This window comes from Neophocaena asiaeorientalis, unplaced genomic scaffold, assembly GCF_003031525.2.
Source record: "Neophocaena asiaeorientalis asiaeorientalis breed wild unplaced genomic scaffold, Neophocaena_asiaeorientalis_V1.1 scaffold265, whole genome shotgun sequence".
Taxonomy (NCBI): domain Eukaryota; kingdom Metazoa; phylum Chordata; class Mammalia; order Artiodactyla; family Phocoenidae; genus Neophocaena; species Neophocaena asiaeorientalis.
This window is the reverse complement of record NW_020172172.1, coordinates 2,153,107-2,170,769: the sequence shown is the minus strand read 5'-3', so window position 1 is coordinate 2,170,769 and position 17,663 is coordinate 2,153,107. Positions and strand designations below refer to the sequence as shown.

At 35.1% G+C, this 17,663-nt stretch overlaps 1 protein-coding gene across 1 annotated transcript in view; it reads left to right on the top strand.

Annotated features, from left to right (window-relative positions):
• TOPAZ1 (testis and ovary specific TOPAZ 1) overlaps positions 1–17,663 on the top strand; it is a 65,133-nt gene that overhangs the window by 34,301 nt on the left and 13,169 nt on the right. Inside the window, exons 10-16 of the mRNA XM_024756478.1 lie at positions 2,166–2,317; positions 2,523–2,615; positions 4,327–4,442; positions 10,640–10,706; positions 11,766–11,940; positions 12,646–12,746; positions 15,160–15,325. Coding sequence (XP_024612246.1) covers positions 2,166–2,317; positions 2,523–2,615; positions 4,327–4,442; positions 10,640–10,706; positions 11,766–11,940; positions 12,646–12,746; positions 15,160–15,325 — 870 coding nt within the window. The remainder of the gene's footprint in view (positions 1–2,165; positions 2,318–2,522; positions 2,616–4,326; positions 4,443–10,639; positions 10,707–11,765; positions 11,941–12,645; positions 12,747–15,159; positions 15,326–17,663) is intronic.

The following is a 17,663-nucleotide window of genomic DNA, read 5'->3' as shown; positions in this document are numbered from 1 at the left end:
CCGATGCAGGGGACACGGGTTTCCCCAAAAAAAAAAAAAAAAAAAAAGTAAATGGTTTAAATTCTCCATTCAAAAGACACAGATTGGCAGAATGAATAAAAACACATTATCCAATTACATGCTGTCTACAAAATTTTCACTAGAGCCAAAGGCAAATAGATTGAAAGTGAAATGATGGAAAAAATATTCTACACAAATAGTAACCAGAAGAGAGCAGGAGTGGCTATACTAATATTAGACAGAATAGACTTTAAATCAAAAAAGGTTACAAGAGACAAAGAAGGACATTATATATAGTAATGAAAGGTTCAGTATAGCAGCAGTATAAACGTTTATACCTAATGACAGACGATCAAAATACATAAAGCAAAAACTGGGCTTCCCTGGTGGCGCAGTGGCTGAGGGTCCACCTGCCAATGCAGGGGACACATGTTCGTGCCCCGGTCCGGGAAGATCCCACATGCCGCGGAGCAGCTGGGCCCGTGAGCCATGGCTGCTGAGCCTGCACGTCCGGAGCCTGTGCTCCACAACGGGAGAGGCCACACAGTGAGAGGCCTGCGTACCGCAAAAAAAAAAAATGTCATTACTTCCCAAGTGATCCCCAAGGAATCCCGAAATAATCTTGAAAAAGAAAAAACCTGGAGGACTCATACTTCCTATCTTGAAAACTTACTGCAGAGCTATAGTAATCAAAACAGTGTGGTACTGGCATAAAGACAGACATATAAACCAATGGACTAGAATAGACAGCTGGAATATAAAGCCTCACATATATGGTCAAATGATTTTTGAGAAGGATGCCAAGATCATTCACTAGTGAAAGGATAGTTTTTTAGTGCTGGGAAAACTAAATATCCACAAGCAAAAGAATAAAATTGGGCCCTTATCTAACACTATATACAAAAATTAGTTCAAAATTGATTAAAGACCTTAATGTAAGACCTACAACAATAAAACTCAGAAGAAAGCGCAAGGACAAAAGCATCACACATTGGATTTGGCAGTGATTTCTTGGATATGACACCAAAGACAATGGGAACAAAGAAAAAATAGACAAATTGAACTTCATGAAAAATTTAAAATTTCGTTCATTAAGAGACAATATCAGCAAGATAAAACAGCAGCCCACAGAATGGGAGAAAGTATTTGTAAATCATATATCTGATAAAGGATTGGTATCCAGAATATACAGAGAACCTCTAAAACTCAACAACAAAACCTGATTCAAAAATAGGCAAAGTAAAAAAAAAAAAAAAAAAAAATAGGCAAAGTACTTCAAAAGACATTTCTCCAAAGATACACAAATGGCCAATAAGCATGTAAAAAGATGCTCAGTATCACCAATCCTAAGGGAAATGCAAATCAAAACTACATTGAGGTACCACCTTACACCCATTAGGATGACCACTATCGAAAAAAACAGAAAACAACAAGTGTTAGTGAGGGTGTGGAGAAAGTGGAACCCTTGTACCCTATCGGCAGGAATGTAAAATAGTACAGACACTGTGGAAAAACAGTATGACAGTTCCTCAAAAAATTAAAAATAGAGTTACTGTATGGCCCAGCAATTCTTCTCTTGACATATACACAAAAGAATTGACAGCAGGGTCTCAAAAGGTATTTGTACACCCATGTTTGTAGCAGCATTATTCACAGTAAAATGTGAAGCAACCCAAGTGTCCGTTAGGAAGCTACTTTCTCAAAGGAAATGTTATAATTTTTGGTAGAATGTTCATATCATAAATTGGAATAAAAATATCCCCAGGGTCAACATGTTGGTGGGGGTTAAAACAGCAAGAAGGGGTATATGTCAAAATTGTCTGCATCCACCCCTAAACAGGCCACTGCCTAAAGTCTCCATGGGAGTGTGGCTCCTTAGGAGTTCGTATTTAGACCATTATGTATGAGGCAGTTTGGCCCTGTTGTTTGTGGATAGCATATAAGTTAGCTCCCAGTCTAGTGCCTAACATCCTGGTTAACATGTTATTGCCATTAACTTTTGCTTTAATTTATTTTCATCAAGTATTTCTGATACTGGAAGTGTACCTTTTAAGAAAATGAATTTATACTACTTGATCTTTAAATATGGAAAGATTGTCTAATTTAGGAAAGATGAATATCTTAAAAGCAGCAAATAACTTTAACATATACTTCTTCCTTTTTAGTAAACACGTTTATGGCGTACTACAGAAAGTTCCCTCCGGGAATACACTTTGATCTACAAGTGCTAAATAACCTTCTCAATTCTTTACTCAAACATTGTTTACTGAGAGAAGTATTTCAGGTCATGAGCCTCAGCATAATGTTTAAAATGCTGGTAAGTAACCTGAAAATATATTTTTCTAATACTTTAAGTTAATTTATCTGTTATATTTCTTGTTTGTATAATTGAGCAGTTACATTTCTGTTGGTTGAATACTTCGTAGAGAACACTTGTGTTTTTCAGCATAAACGAATTTGAGAAACTTAAAGTGTACTGAAAGAAGACATGAAAATGAGTGTAATTTTTTTGTTTTATCCAGCCTGCTCTGAAAATATTACTAAAAACATTTGAGTGTGTGGCAACTATGAAATTAAGGAATGCTGTACCTGCTTTAATTGATATCTTTTGCAAGGTATGATTTCATTTTATCCCTTTTATTCTCTAATACTGAATAACCAAGAAAATAATGATTTCTGCTTACACTCTTAAATTGCCTTTTACTCACATTCTTAATGCCAAGGAATTCTGTTTTCAGAAATGTTCTTTTTCTCCCAAAATAGGGTTTATAAACAGACTCCAGTGACTGAAAGGGCTTCCCCTTAATTAAATAGTTGTAAGCACTCGAGGTGACTTCTTTCAGCTTCGTGAACTGTCCTCATCTCTACTTATTAAGGATGATTAAAGAAAGTTTTCTTTTTCAGAAAGATTTGAGGTCATGTATAACAAAAGTAAATACACAAATCAATGTATAAATAGGACATTGTTACCAAACAAAGCAGATAGATAAGAATATGGTGGCAAGGAGTTAATTTTCTATTTGGCATTAAGCAAAAAGAAAAACAAAAATTTTTTATAGCTTTTTAAAGGTATATTAAAATTTTTACTGTTGTTGAATATTTCCTAGTATTTGGTACTACCCAGCCATTCATTTCAGAATAGGCTTAATAGCAGGAAAACACCCAGTTCTCACCCATTCTCTTTAGGAAGCAGCATTGGAACCACTCTAGCAGATGAACAAATATTTCAGTGAATACCTCTAGTACCATATTACAAAGCTTGACAAAGTTACTTGCCTGGAAATTTTTTGAATCAAGAATTACTCAAACTTCCAGTTACATAACAAATGAGTCACAGGGCTGAAATGTACGGCATGGGGAATATAATCAGTAATACTGTAGTATCTTTGTATGGTGACAGTAACTAGACTTATGGTTATCATTTTGTAATGTACAGAAATATCAAATCACCATGTTGTGCACCAGTAACTAACGTAGTGTTGTAGGTTAATTATACTTCAGAAAACAAACTCGTAGAAAAAGAGATCAGATTTATGGTTACCAGAGGCAGGGGGTGGGGGGATTGGGAATTGGATGAAGGTGGTCAAAACTTACAAACTTCCAGTTATCAGATAAATGAGAACTAGGGATGTTTTATACAACATGAGGAATAGAATGAACACAGCTGTGTGTTCTCTATGAAAGTTCTAAGAGAGTAAATCCTGAGAGCTCTCATCACAAGGAAACAAATTTTTTTCTTTTATTTTGTATGTATCTGAGATGATGGATGTTCACTCAAATTACTGTAATCTTTTCGTGATGTGTGTAAGTCAAATCATTATGCTGTGCACCTTAAACTTACACAGTGCTGCATGTCAGTTATATCTCAACAAAACTGGTAGATACATAGATACATTTAAAACTAAAAAATAAAAAGAAATTACTGCTCACCTGGAGTCATTGTAGAAAACCTCAGTTTAATACCTCTCAGGAATTTTATCATCAGGGATACAGTACAACCACCAGTGCTATACTTACTAAAAGACAGAATGAGTACCAAATGAGGTACAGCTGATAAAGTGGTTGAGATAACTTGGAGAACAGGAAGAATATACAAGTTTGCATTCAAAAGTATTATTTTCATTTTTGCTTTAAATTCTTGATGTAAGCAGTCTTATTGTGGTTCTCAAATATTTGAAGAAAAATATGCTTCAAAGTTTTAAAATGAATTTTGATTCTGTTTGTCTCCATGTTTCACTTCTTCCATCAGTCTCATTTTTCTCCACACACATTGGTTTTGACTCTCATATTTTTATGAGAATGACTACTGTTTTCCCTCTTCTACAGCTTGTTGAAGCTGGGATGGTACTTGACCCAGAACACTTTAACTATATTATTAAGCTTTTATACCAAGTACAGGCTTCCAAGCAAGAAATAACTGAAGTTCTGGAAATGAAATCCAGGTAAGAAGAATCACTATAATTAGGACTAAAATATATGTATTTTGGTGGGGACTTAAAAAGGATGAAGGCAAAGCACTTATTTTTGTTCATATGCTCACCGTAAGCCCTTCTCCTTCTTTTGGCTATGGCCTAGTCACATTGTCATCAGCTGCTTCTAGCCAACTCTCCTGGCCAGCCTCACCAGATCTTTTTCAGTACCTGATTTCATCTCAGTGCCTGGCAGATCAAATGTAGAGTCTCCCTTGCTCTGTTTCACAACTTACTTGATTCTACTTAATGCACTCTCTTATGTGTATACGAATTACTTTAATTCTTTTTTCTCTCTCACTTCTTGCCACATTAAATAAAATACTTTAATGTCTCTCCTTCATTCTTTTTATTGATTGATTGATCGATGGCTGTGTTGGGTCTTTGTTGCTGCGCGCAGGCTTTCTCTAGTTGCGGTGAGCGGGGGCTACTGTTTGTTGTGGTGCGTGGGCTTCTCATTGCGGTGGCTTCTCTTGTTGCAGAGCATGGGCTCTAGGTGCCTGGGCTTCAGGAGTTATGGCTTGCGGGCTATGGAGCACAGGCTTAGTAGTTGTGGCGCACGGGCTTAGTTGCTCCACAGCATGTGGGATCTTCCCAGACCACGGCTCGAACCCGTGTCCCCTGCATTGGCAGGTGGATTCTTAACCACTGAGCCACCAGGGAAGCCTTCTCCTTCATTCTTTCTCTTACTTGTTCACTTTCTCTATTCAGTTTATGGGCCTCCAAAGGCCTTAAAAAAAAACCAACCCTGTACTAATTGTAAGAGTAGTACCATAATATACCTGTATTGAGAAAAAGGAAAGCCATGACTTCTATAAAAATTTTTATTATGCTGTCACATACATAGAGAAAAGTATACAAATTTTAAGTATTTAAATGAACTGTAACTTTTTAACAAAATCAGATTTGATAAAGTGCAAATGATATCAACCTCCAAAGTCCTTGAGAGTGCCCAGAAAGCTCCCTCCTTCAGAGGAGCTTCCACAGTTGTTTTTATCTCATTTCTTATTATCCTCTAGTACAGAGGTTTCCAAACTTTCTTGGTTCACAGTGTCCAGACGCCAAAATAAATACATGAACAGTACCATTTATTAAGTAGTTAAATCCAAACAAGTTAATAACAGTTTGACAGTGTCTGACAGATGTCGCTTGAAAATTTAAAATAACCTGAGGAGCCCCTGTGAATTTGCTCTAGTGCTCTGGATGCCATAGTGCAGTTAGGGAATTTCAGCTCTAATTATACTACTTCCCTTCAAACACCAGCATTTAAGGCACATTTGAGTTCTTCAGGTTCTATGATTTTTTAAAATTCCTTTAGTGATAGTTAATACTATTTATGTTGCACATGAAAATTATGACAATTTATTTGGTAACCCCTAAGTTTGAAAATTGTATCCTTATGCACTCTCCGCCTTCCTGTGTGCTTGCTTCAAAACAGTTATCTTGTATTTTTTCGGAGGTATTAACATTGGTGACCTATTTATTAGTGAAGGAGAAAATTTAAAAATAACTCTGGGTAGCTAAGAGGTGTGGATCATGGTTGGGGATATGGACCCAGCCCCAAGGCAGAAGGAAAACAAAATTTAGTATTTATTATTTTATATTTGAATTTATATCTTCTGATGTTCTTTGAAATAATTACCCGTTTCTAGACAGGGAAATGAATTTTAATGGACATTCTTTTGATTTTGATTATAATTTTTAGTTAGCTGTAGTTCATTTGAAAGGCTTTCACTTTCAGTGGATAAGGCTACTACAAAGAATTCTGACATTTATATTCAGGACATCAGTGAAAATTTAGGTGTGTATATAATCTAGGAAATTTGTTAATATACATTTACTGACTTTAAAAATTGTATTTTGAAATAATCTTAGATTTACAGAAATTTTGCAAAAATTAGTGTGGCGAATTCCCATGTTCCCGTCATCTAGCTTCCTTTCATGTTAACATCCTGCATAATAATAGTGCCAATATCAAAACTAGGAAATTAATTTTGGTATAAATCCATTAACTCACTACAGATCATATTGCACTGTCGTAGGATGCACATGTTTCAGTATATCTTATTACTGGTTAAGTTAACCTTTATCACTTAGTTAAAAAGATTATCTGCCAAGTTTCTACACTGTAAAGTTACTCTTTGTCCTATTGTAATGAATAAATATCTTGGGGAAGAGACTTTAGCATTATGTATTATGCTGTTTCTCTTGAAAACTTCATACATTAATTTTAGTATTCTTCAATGGCTCTTTACTACAGGTTACTACTTTGGTATTTACCCAATGGTGATTTTGTATTTTCCCCATTTTTTTCTACATTAAAAAAATTTTATTTATTTATTTGGCTGCACTGGGCCTTAGTTGTGGCACACAGGATCTTTAGTTGCGGCATGCAGGATCTAGTTCCCTGACCAGGGATCGAACCCAGGCCCCCTGCATTGGGAGTGGTGCGTCTTAGACACTGGACCACCAAGAAAGTCCCTTTTCTACATTTATTTATTTATTTTTAAATAGCATGCTTCCTTTTTTTTAAATAGCTATTATTGCTGGGGGGTTTTAAAAATATTTATTTATTTGGTCACACCAGGTCTTAGTTGTGGCAGGTGGGCTCCTTAGTTGCAGCTCACCAGCTCCTTAGTTGTGGCATGCGAACTCTTAGTTGCAGCATGCGTGTGGAATCTAGTTCCCTGACCAGAGGTCGAACCCAGGCCCCCTGCATTGGGAGTGTGGAGTCTTAACCACTGCGCCACCAGGGAAGTTCCTCCCTTTTCTACATTTATTAATTGGAATTTTTCAGTAAAGAAGAGCTGTCCCTTCTCCATTTATTTACTTATTCAAAATTTATGTCAATGTGAACTCATGGCTATTTATTTTATTCTATGGGTTACTTATAATCTAATAATATAGTTATTTATTTTGTTGCTCAAATTGTTCCAAATTTGACCTTTGGGAATCCCTTCAGGTTTGTTCCTACATCCTTTCATCATTTTTTTTTTTTTGTTTTTCTACCACTTTTGTGTAATTTGAAGCCACAGAGTTAAGTCTCATCTTCTCTTTTCCCTGCTCCAACATTGGCAGCAACCATTTCTTCAAGGAGCTCTGGTTCCTTTTATTAGAGAATGGTATTTCAAAACCAAGACCTGAATGTGTTCATTGCTGCTAGAGTATCATTGCAGCCAGGTCTTCTCAGTGGACAGGGCTAGGAAATATATGTATGTATACACAACATACATACACACATAAGATATATATATTTACTTCTCTATTTTTATATATATTACAAAAAACATGAGTACATACTGATAGCTTGATTCTAATCCAGCACTACAGGTTCATCCTAGCCATCCCTTTTTCATATTTATAAATTCTTTCTCCAACAGTGAGAAACCTGACTCTCATTATCTACAATATATTTGCTCATTTATTCAGTCTTAAGATCCACAAAAAGTAGTTTCAGAACTGCTAACCCATACCTCTGTGAGAAAAAAATTTAGTAAATTTTTAGTATAAGGTTATTATAGTATTCAGCCAAAATATTGCTTCCTAAGTTATTTTGTCTAGTTCTTTCTTTTTCCTATGCCCATTCAATGTGATTATTCATTTGTAGACCATTTACGTTTATTTATTACTGTTTGTATTATATTTTCAGTTATCCCACGTCCTAGTTGGTTTGAATTATTTAGGGAAGTATGTGAAAAATTGCTGTCTATTCTAACAGTCAATGCTGTACTAAAAAGATGCAATGAGAAATGTTACTCCAGTTTACTCCTGCTCCACCGTTTCCATTTCATCCTTCTCTCTACCCCTTTTCCACCTACATACTGGAGGTAAACAGTCTTTCAGTTTTATCCTCTTATAATGAGCAGATGTGTATGTATTTTCTTATATCTACTTCTTTATTACATATAGTGTAGAAAATAATGCTCTTTTTTTTTAATTTGCTTTTTTTTGCTCAGACAGTATATCCTGGAAATCAATCTAAATCAGTCCATAGAGAAATTCGTCATCTTTTAAACCATGCAGAGTACTCCATTTTATGGATATACTTTAGGTTATTCAATCAGTGATGGGTATTTAAGTTGTCCCCAATATTTTGTAACTTAAAACAATGCTACTGCTCTTGGATTGGAAGAATTAATATTGTTAAAATGACCATCCTACCCAAAGCAATCTACAGATTTAATGGTATCCCTATCAAATTACCCATGACATTTTTCACAGAACTAAAACAAATAATCCTAAAATTTATATGGAATCACAAAAGACCCAGAATTCCCAAAGCAATCCAGAGGAAAAAGGACAAAGCTGGAGGCAGAGCCCTCCCAGACTTCGGACAATACTACAAAGCCACAGTAATCAAAACTGTATGGTACTGGCACAAAAACAGACATGCTGATCAATGGAACAGAATAGAGAGCCCAGAAATAAACCCACACACAGTTAATCAGTTAATCTTCAACAAAGGAGGCAAGAATATTCAATGGAGAAAAGACAGTCATTTCAACAAGTGGTGTTGGGAAAGCTGGACAACTTCATATATTTAAATCAGTAAAGTTAGAACATTCCCTCACACCATATACAAAATAAACTCAAAATGGTTTAAAGACCTAGATATAATGACACCATAAAAATCCTAGAAGAGAACATAGGCAAAACATTTTCTGACATAAAACGTAGCAATATTTTCTTAGGTCAGTCTCCCCAGGCAAAAGAAATAAAAGCAAAAATAAACAAATGGGGCCTAATGAAACTTAAAAGCTTTTGTACAGCAAAGGAAACCATAAACAAAAGACAACCTACAGACAGGGAGAAAATATTTGTAAACGATGCAACCGACAAGGGCTTAACTTCCAAAATATATAAACAGCTCATACAACTCAATATCAAAAAACCAAACAACCCAATCAAAAACTGGGCAGAAGACCTAAATAGACATTTCTCCAAAGGAGACATACAGATGGCCAACCTGAAAAGATGCTCAATATCGCTAATTATTAGAGAAATGCAAGTCAAAATTACAATGAGGTATCACCTCACACCGGTCAGAATGGCCATCATCAAAAAGTCTACAAATAATAAATGCTGGAGAGGGTGTGGAGAAAAGGGAACCTTCCTACACTGTTGGTAGGAATGTAAATTGGTACAGCCACTATGGTGAACAGTATGGAGATTCCTTAAAAAGCTGAAAATAGAGTTGCCATATGATCCAGCAATCCCATCCCTGGGCATATATCCAGAAAAGACAAAAACTGTAATTCAAAAAGAAACATGCACCCCAGTGTTCATAGCAGCACCATTTACAATAGCCAAGACATGGAAGCTACCTAAATGACCACTGACAGATGAATGGATAAAAATTAGGAACTTGTTCTTCCTTTTTAATGCTCTGGAATAATTTATAAAGCATCGGGACTAATTACCAAAATTGACCCCATAGTTGGCTGTCACACACTATTCTTAGTTTAATGGAACCCTCCTCTTTTCTCCTTTTCTTCTTCTCCTCTTCCCAGTTGCCAGTGTGCTTCTCCTTTCACTTTTGTCTTTTTTTTTCTTTCCCAGAAGCTATCTATACATTTCACAGATCACTTTCTTTAAATCATACAAAACTTCTAAGTTCCTTCTGTGTGGTTTGTGTTCTAATATACCCAGACAGTTTTTTTCTTAGCATTTTCAAATTTAGTGTGGACTTTGTCTTTGTAATTGTAGTTCTTAATCAATGTTAGGTCCCTCTGGTAGTTTCCCTTTTTGATTCTCCCCTACAAATATTTTTGTTTGTTTGCTTTGTTTTGTTTTGGTCAGTATTTGCTTGCCACAAATCCTTATGGACCAGTGAGAGTGAAGTGGGAGCAGTAGAGATCAAGTGCTGAGATTTAATTTTTTTCTCTTTTTAATCACAATTATCTTAAAGTTTTGACATTCTCTGTCTTCAAGTTAGGATGAAGGTATGATTTCATGTGGAATTTGCTTTTTCCTCCTTGTTGCCTGTGGTTTAGGAGGAAATAGTATAAGTTAGGTATCTGTGCAGTTGCCATTTTCTTCAGCGCTGAATAATTTTTATAGTATATTTCTCTTTCTCCAGTCTCTTAGGTATAATTTATAGAACAAATGAATTAGGAGCAATATTGACTTTTTGGGTGATGAACATAATTAACCCTTTTTTATTGTTAAAGGTTACAGATGAGGCAGTTTATAAAGAACTGGAAGTGTGATTTAGAGTCAGCCTTGAATGAAATAGAGGTATGTTGCTTATCTTTTAAATAAATTTCTGGGATCTCCGAAAACCAGTAACAACAAAGAAACTTTGGATAGTAACCCAGTTTTAGAAAAGTTTTACAATGCGGCTGTTACACAGAGAAAAGAAGGAAAAGAAGTTTAATTTTTTGCAGGTTAATACTTTGAAATGCAAACATAATTTCTAGAGTCGTGAACTGTTCTAAAAATAATTCTAGAAATAGTTCAGTTTAAAATTGACTTATGTTAAGCTATAATAATCTATAGCTTAGCCTTTAATTCTTGTCACTAGGCAGACTCCCTCAGTGCACAAATGACTTGGCTTTCTTGTCGAGATCCATAGGTGGCTGCAGTATGTGACATGACAGGGTAAAGCCAAGGTCATTGTGCACTCTCCAAGCATTTAAAGTCTGAATAGGAAATAGAGGACTTTCAGGATGACTGTACTTTTTAATTTAAGATCATTTTTGTACTCATTCTAGTAATTGTTGATCTAGTCTAAATTAGAATTTATATCCTTGAAACAATTTTTTGTTGGCATGGGAAACTTTCTTAGTTTAGAATTGAAAATAATAGGAAGATAGTAAGTTTACTGAAATTTACCTTGTAGCGACTTTTGTAGAAGAAATGTAATGCCCAAAATTATGTGTGGGCTGCAAATCATAAATGGCCAACTAACTGTAAAATGCAATCTCTAAAAGTAGTAAAATAGTGTATTGCTGTGGAAGTAGCTCAAATCATGCTGCTAATCATCTGTTTTCCTTAAATCTATCTCCACTGTGTAGTTCAGGTTTGAGGGTGACATCATTAAGTACATTAGGAGCTAGATAATTAAAACAAGTGTATGTTGACACCTGGAACTTATAGAGCCATTGCTATGGACAGAAAAGCAAATTGTACAGTAACATGTTACTGCTGTTGTAACACTTGTCAGTAAGTTTATAAGGTTTGCAGAGATTGTCTTATTAATTTCTGTATATCTAATGCCTGCATGTGCCTACCCCATGATATGTTTGCATAAATGACAACTTGCATTTTTTGTTTTGTTTTTAATAATTCTCATAGCATTATAAAGAAAAAGGTGACTGGACCAAATTGGGAACTTTATACATTAACATAAAACTGGGCTGTGAAAAATTTGCAGATTTCCAGAGATTTTGTGCTTGTATTGCTGAAACACTGACAAAAGACTGTAAAGAAGAGAGACCAGGTGTTCCATTTTGTGAATTCGCTGAAACAAGTAAATGTCACTGTTTTTGTCTGAGTATTGTGTGTTAGGGTGATACAGTGTTCTTTATTATTGATTGATGGATTGACTGGTACAATGTTCATAACATATAAAGCTCTTAATAGTCTCCATGTTGGAGATAAGTTAACACTGCAGTTTTTAGATACTTTTCCTTCTTTTTATAAATTTTTCCATCTATTTATTGTTAAATTAGATTATAATGATAAAAGGTCAATAGAATATCAGATGTTTCATGTTCTTATTTTTCTTTTCATTCAGATTGGTAAAACTATTGCTAAGAAATTGTAGTGGAGCATCTGAATTTTTGAATCATTAAGTTGTTACTATCTTCACTATTGCCACGTCAACAAAATTCGTATATTTTTGAGACCTTTCTTTTTACATCAGCTCTTCACTGCTATATTCTCTGTCAGGGTCGGCAAACTCTGTAAAGGACCAGATTTTAGGCCTTGCACGCACAGTATATAATCTGTGTCACACAGTTTTCTTTTCAAACAACCCTTTAAAAATAAAAACCATTCTTAGAATCTCAACAGGCTGTACAAAAACAGGCCACAGGCCAGATTTGGCCCATGGGCTATAGTTTGCTGATACCTGGTCTTTGTGGTAATATCACTAATTCCATATTAAATTTGCCTTTTCCATCATTCTAAGGGACTGTTTCACTTTCTTCCATATACCTACTTTGTGTTTCAGTTAGCAAAGATCCACAAAACAGTGAAGTAGATAAAACTTTGCTGGGAAGAATTGGAATCAGTGCTATGTACTTCTACCACAAGCTGTTGCAGTGGTCCAAGGTACTTCACTAAATTTTATTTTGGCTTGGTATATAGAGTGTTAGTTTAAAATTTTTGAGCAGAATATAGGTTAACCCTGAAATTTTGCTAATAATTTGCTAAAAATTTGCTAATAATCATTACGGGTGGCAAATTGAAACTTACACAATAAGTGAATTATTAGGTGGTATATTAGGCAAATACGGAAAGGAGATGGCATGAGAAGAATATCTATGACTACTATGAAGAATCTCAGTATAAGGAACACTTAGGAAGCTGTGCTAAATATCGTATTTATTTGAAGCACCTTTCAATTCAGAATTTATTTTGCCAGCTCCTGAGTATTGGTAGTATTATAATTTTGGAAGCTCTCTCTTAAGATGAACCCGAGATACTAACAATTAACAGAACTCTTTTAAAATCACTTCTTAGGATGCTCTGGAATACTGTATACCATATATCTTCATGTCTACCTTTGAGGCTTAGCTCACCATAGAAGTGGTGTAGTGATTCTAGACCATATTGTGCTGTCATTGTTTAGATTTCCCTGAGGTGGTGGTGGAGTTATAGATTCAATAAAGTTAAGTAAAGTAAAGGACAGAAAAATCCAAAATAGGGAGAAGTGCTGAGGGATGGAGAGTAAGATGGTTGGTTGAGAGTGGGGTTACTATTGAATCAACTATTAAAATGTATATTTTATTCCTTCTTTTTATAAAGAGGTTATTTCACAATTGAAATAATATTTAAGGACATGGTCACTCAGGTACACATACAAAATTCATGAATTTTTTAAAAGAAAATAATTTTTAAATAATCATTGTACAGAAGGTCTCCAGTCTCCAACGTCTTCTGAGCGGTTTAGCACTTATTGTGTGGTAGGCCTGGGATGGACAAAATGTACCTTGGCTCCGCTCTCACATTCTAGCTTAAAGTCTATCATAGCATTAATTTCTTGGGTATTTAATGCTTGAGAATTTGAGGACTACCTAGTTAGAAGACTCTTTTTTAAAACTCAGACTGATTTTGCTGAAATTTTAGAGTATGTTTTAATTTTATTTGGTTTCTTTTTAAAGATTTGTTTTTGATATGGAACATTTTTAAAGTCTTTATTGAATTTGTTACAATATTGCTTCTGTTTTATTTTGTTTTTTTGGCCATGATGCATCAAACCCGCACCCCCTGCATTGAAAGGCGAAGTCTTAACTACTGGACCGTCAGGGAAGTCCCCTTTATTTGGTTATTTTTATTTAGGATATAAGCAGTTGGTGAATTTGTGCCCTTTTCTTTTCTTTTTTTTTTTTCCTGGCCGTGCTGTGCGGCATGTGGGATCTTAGTTCCCAGACCATGGATTGAACCCGTGCCCCCTGCAGTGGAAGCACAGAGTCTTAACCACTGTACCACCAGAGAAGTCCCAATGCCTGTATTTTAATTTTAAATGTTAACTATCTTATTTAGAATGAGTATTTTATTATCTTACTTAGCATGAATTTTTTAATGAAACGTTCCATTTTGAACATAAAAGTAAAACCATTGAAATTAAACTTAAGGTATCCCTTGAAAAATGCACTCATTTATACAGTCAGATTGAAAGTACTTTGACATCATAATATGCATCTGACTCAAAATAGCATGTAATATAATATAAAACAAGAGTCTGAAAACCGAAAGCCAGATCTGGCCCACAGCCTGTTTTTATACAGCTCATGAGCTAAGAATGTTTTTTACATTTTTAAAGATTTAGAAATTTAAAAACAACCAAAAAGAATATGCAGCTGACCAAATGTGACCTGCAAAGCCTAAAGCATTTACTGTCTGACTTTTAATGGAAAAATTTTGCTGACCTTGGTGTAAAATAATAACACATGTCCAATTTCTGATGTCCACCCTAGAGACAGCCTTTATGTAGACAATGTGAAATAATTAGCCTATTGACTCAAAAAAACAATTTTCAGACAACAATTTTATCCCCCCCCCCTTTTTTCTATCATTTTCTATCATTCTTTATCTAAATTTCATATGAAATAATCTTTTCATTGACTTTCCCTCCTGGATCTCAGGGTGATCAACAGAAGAAGAGCAAAAACATATGATGGGTAGCTTTCCACATTAAGGCATGAAATCCTTTTGCCAAATGAAATCTTTAGAGGAGGCTCAGTGAATAAAACAGATGAAAGGAGAACTGAAGAAAGGGGGCCCAGTGGTGGGCGTGGTTAATGAGACAAAGCCCTGCTTGCTCACCTTCCCTTTCCATCTTTGTGGCTGAGCAGGAAAGGGCTTAAGGAGAGAGTCTTAGAGCAGTTTGACAACCATCAGTCTAGAATTATTCAAATTGCATAATTGACTTCTATATAATTATCAGTGACTTTGTACCTTTATAATACCCTTAATGATTGATACTCAGTGGGTTTTTTTGTCTTTTTTTTTTTAACTCTAGGGAAGGAAGGTCTTAGATAAACTATATGAATTAAAAATACATTTTACAAGTTTAAAAGGACTTACAGGGCCTGAGAAGTTAGCACCGAGATGTCAAATTGTGAATATTGCAGCAGAAATTTTTCTAAAAAGTGGAAGCCTAGATGGTGCCATTTGGGTATTAAGGGGTAAGTTCTCATATATGCCAGCATGAAATAATTTGTTAAGCTTGTTATAAATTCTTGGTTTTGTAGTTACCTCAAGTACAGTTGAGGTAACTGAATTGTGGGTGATAATTTGGTCTAAACCCCTAGTGATCATGCGGGGAGGAAAGGTTGTTATATAAAATGAAAGGAGAATGGTAACCTAGCTTTAAAGAAGAAACTGTGTGAACCTTTGCTGAAAAGTTAGTTCTTACTTTGGCCTAAGCACTGTATAGATGCTTTACCTGATTATCTCAATTAATCTTCATAGAAACCCTATGAGTTTGGAATTATTACAATCCCCATATTATTGATAAGAAAATGTTGTCAGAGACAGTAAGCAGCTTGCCCAAAATGACATAACAAGTAAGGAGTGGAGGCCGGATTTAATCCCAGACAGTCCAGCTTCAGAGCCCAAGCTTCAGCTGCTGAGACGGGGAAATCCTGATTGCAGTCTGCATAACTCTATCTTTGCATGTGCCGACAACCGTGGCTCCAAACCAAGACAATAAAGATTATTTCCCCTAGTAAGTCAAATCATCTAATAGAAATTGTGATGAAATTAAGCCAGCAGAAGCAACTAAGGTTAGTTTGGCATGGGGTAAATAAAATTGAGAGAGCACAGTGGTAGCACAGCATCTAATGTAGCTTTGGCTACTTGGACCATCAAGCAGATTTTATTTGATAAAATGAGATAGATAAGAATGAAGAAACTTCGAGAATCTCAGTTTAGGTGGAAGACGGAATAAACTCACAAGTAAATAAAATAGAAAACTTTTACACTAACACACAAAACTAGCATGCATACATATTCATATATACATAAAATACCGTATTTGTTCAGTACTGAGGGTTTATGGAATATAGAGGTTGTGATTAGACTTCGTGATCAAAAGCTTGTTGGAAAAGGTTTTCTTCAACTTAACAGATGTAACCAGTGAGTTTTCCTAGGACGGGAAGGTTAATCAAAATAGAAAGATACCACACAAAATACAAATATACAAATACAAAATAGAATGTGCGTAAAAATAGGAAGTAGCAAAATGCAAGCCAGAGCTCACAAGCTCTATGAGAAAGAAAAAATGTGGCAAGAAATGGAAAGGGTAAAATAGTTGGTAAAAATGGGCCTGGATGATCTTCTGCCTAAAAGTTTCTGGCAAAACTAGTCTATCTCAAACTAGAGACTGGGGGAGGGTTTGTGGGAGTAGTCTAAGGAGATTTTAAATTTTTACAATTTTGTTGTTTCAATTTTGAGATTATCTTTTAAAATTCTATCAGTTACAAACAGAGGATTTTCTTTTGCAGTGACCATTCCAATTGAAAGTCATTTTTCATAAGTAAAATTTTATTTCTTTGAAAAAAAAAGGGCCCACAGAAGTATGTTAAGTTGTCCCCAGAATTTTTTGGTTCTTCAAAGGTTCTGCAGTGAACAGGCCACTCTCAAGAAATGAAATACAAATGGCTTGATCTCACTTGTAATAAGTGAGAGTAATACTCACTTGTATTAAGAGAAATAAACATTAAAATCCTAAACACCTGTCAGACCAGCAAAGATTAAAGTTTTGTGATATACTTTTCGTGAGGGTATAGAGAAATGAGCCTTCACATATATTGTCTTTAGGGGCTTTTTGACAAAATATCTGTCAAAATTTAGTAACGCATATTTCCTTTAATCTATTACCTCCATTTCTAGGAATTTGTCCTACAAACACATTTATATCTGTATACAGGGGTATGCACTGTAAGTTATATGGAATCTCTTTTTTAAACCATCAACAATGATAACAAAGAATTCCAGATAACTTAAGTGTCTGTTAAGGGTGTACCAGTTAGTGAAACTGTGTGACAGCCATATGATGGAATAGACGTAGAGCTGCAAGTACTCATTGGAATGATCTCCAGGATTTACCACCAAGTGAAAAAAGGAATGTGCTGAACGGTGTACACAGTATGCTACCACTACTGTAAAAAAATAAAATGGATACATACATACTTGCTTTATACCCTTAAAATACTTGCAGAAGGATGCACAAGAAACTAGTAATAGTGGGTGCTTCTGGGAAGAAGAATTGACTGCTTGGAGGACAGGGATGAGAGGCATATTAATTTGTTACATATTTTTTGTATATTTTTTCCTTTTAAAAATATGTGCATTTATTACCTACTAAACTTTTTAAAGAAGGGGTTTACATACACTTGCTCATATTTGAGTAATGTAGAATATTTTATACATTTTTATTTAATGGGTGGCAGCCATTATGCAGCAGTCCCCAACCTTTTTGGCACCAGGGACCAGTTTCGTGGTAGACAGTTTTTCCACGGT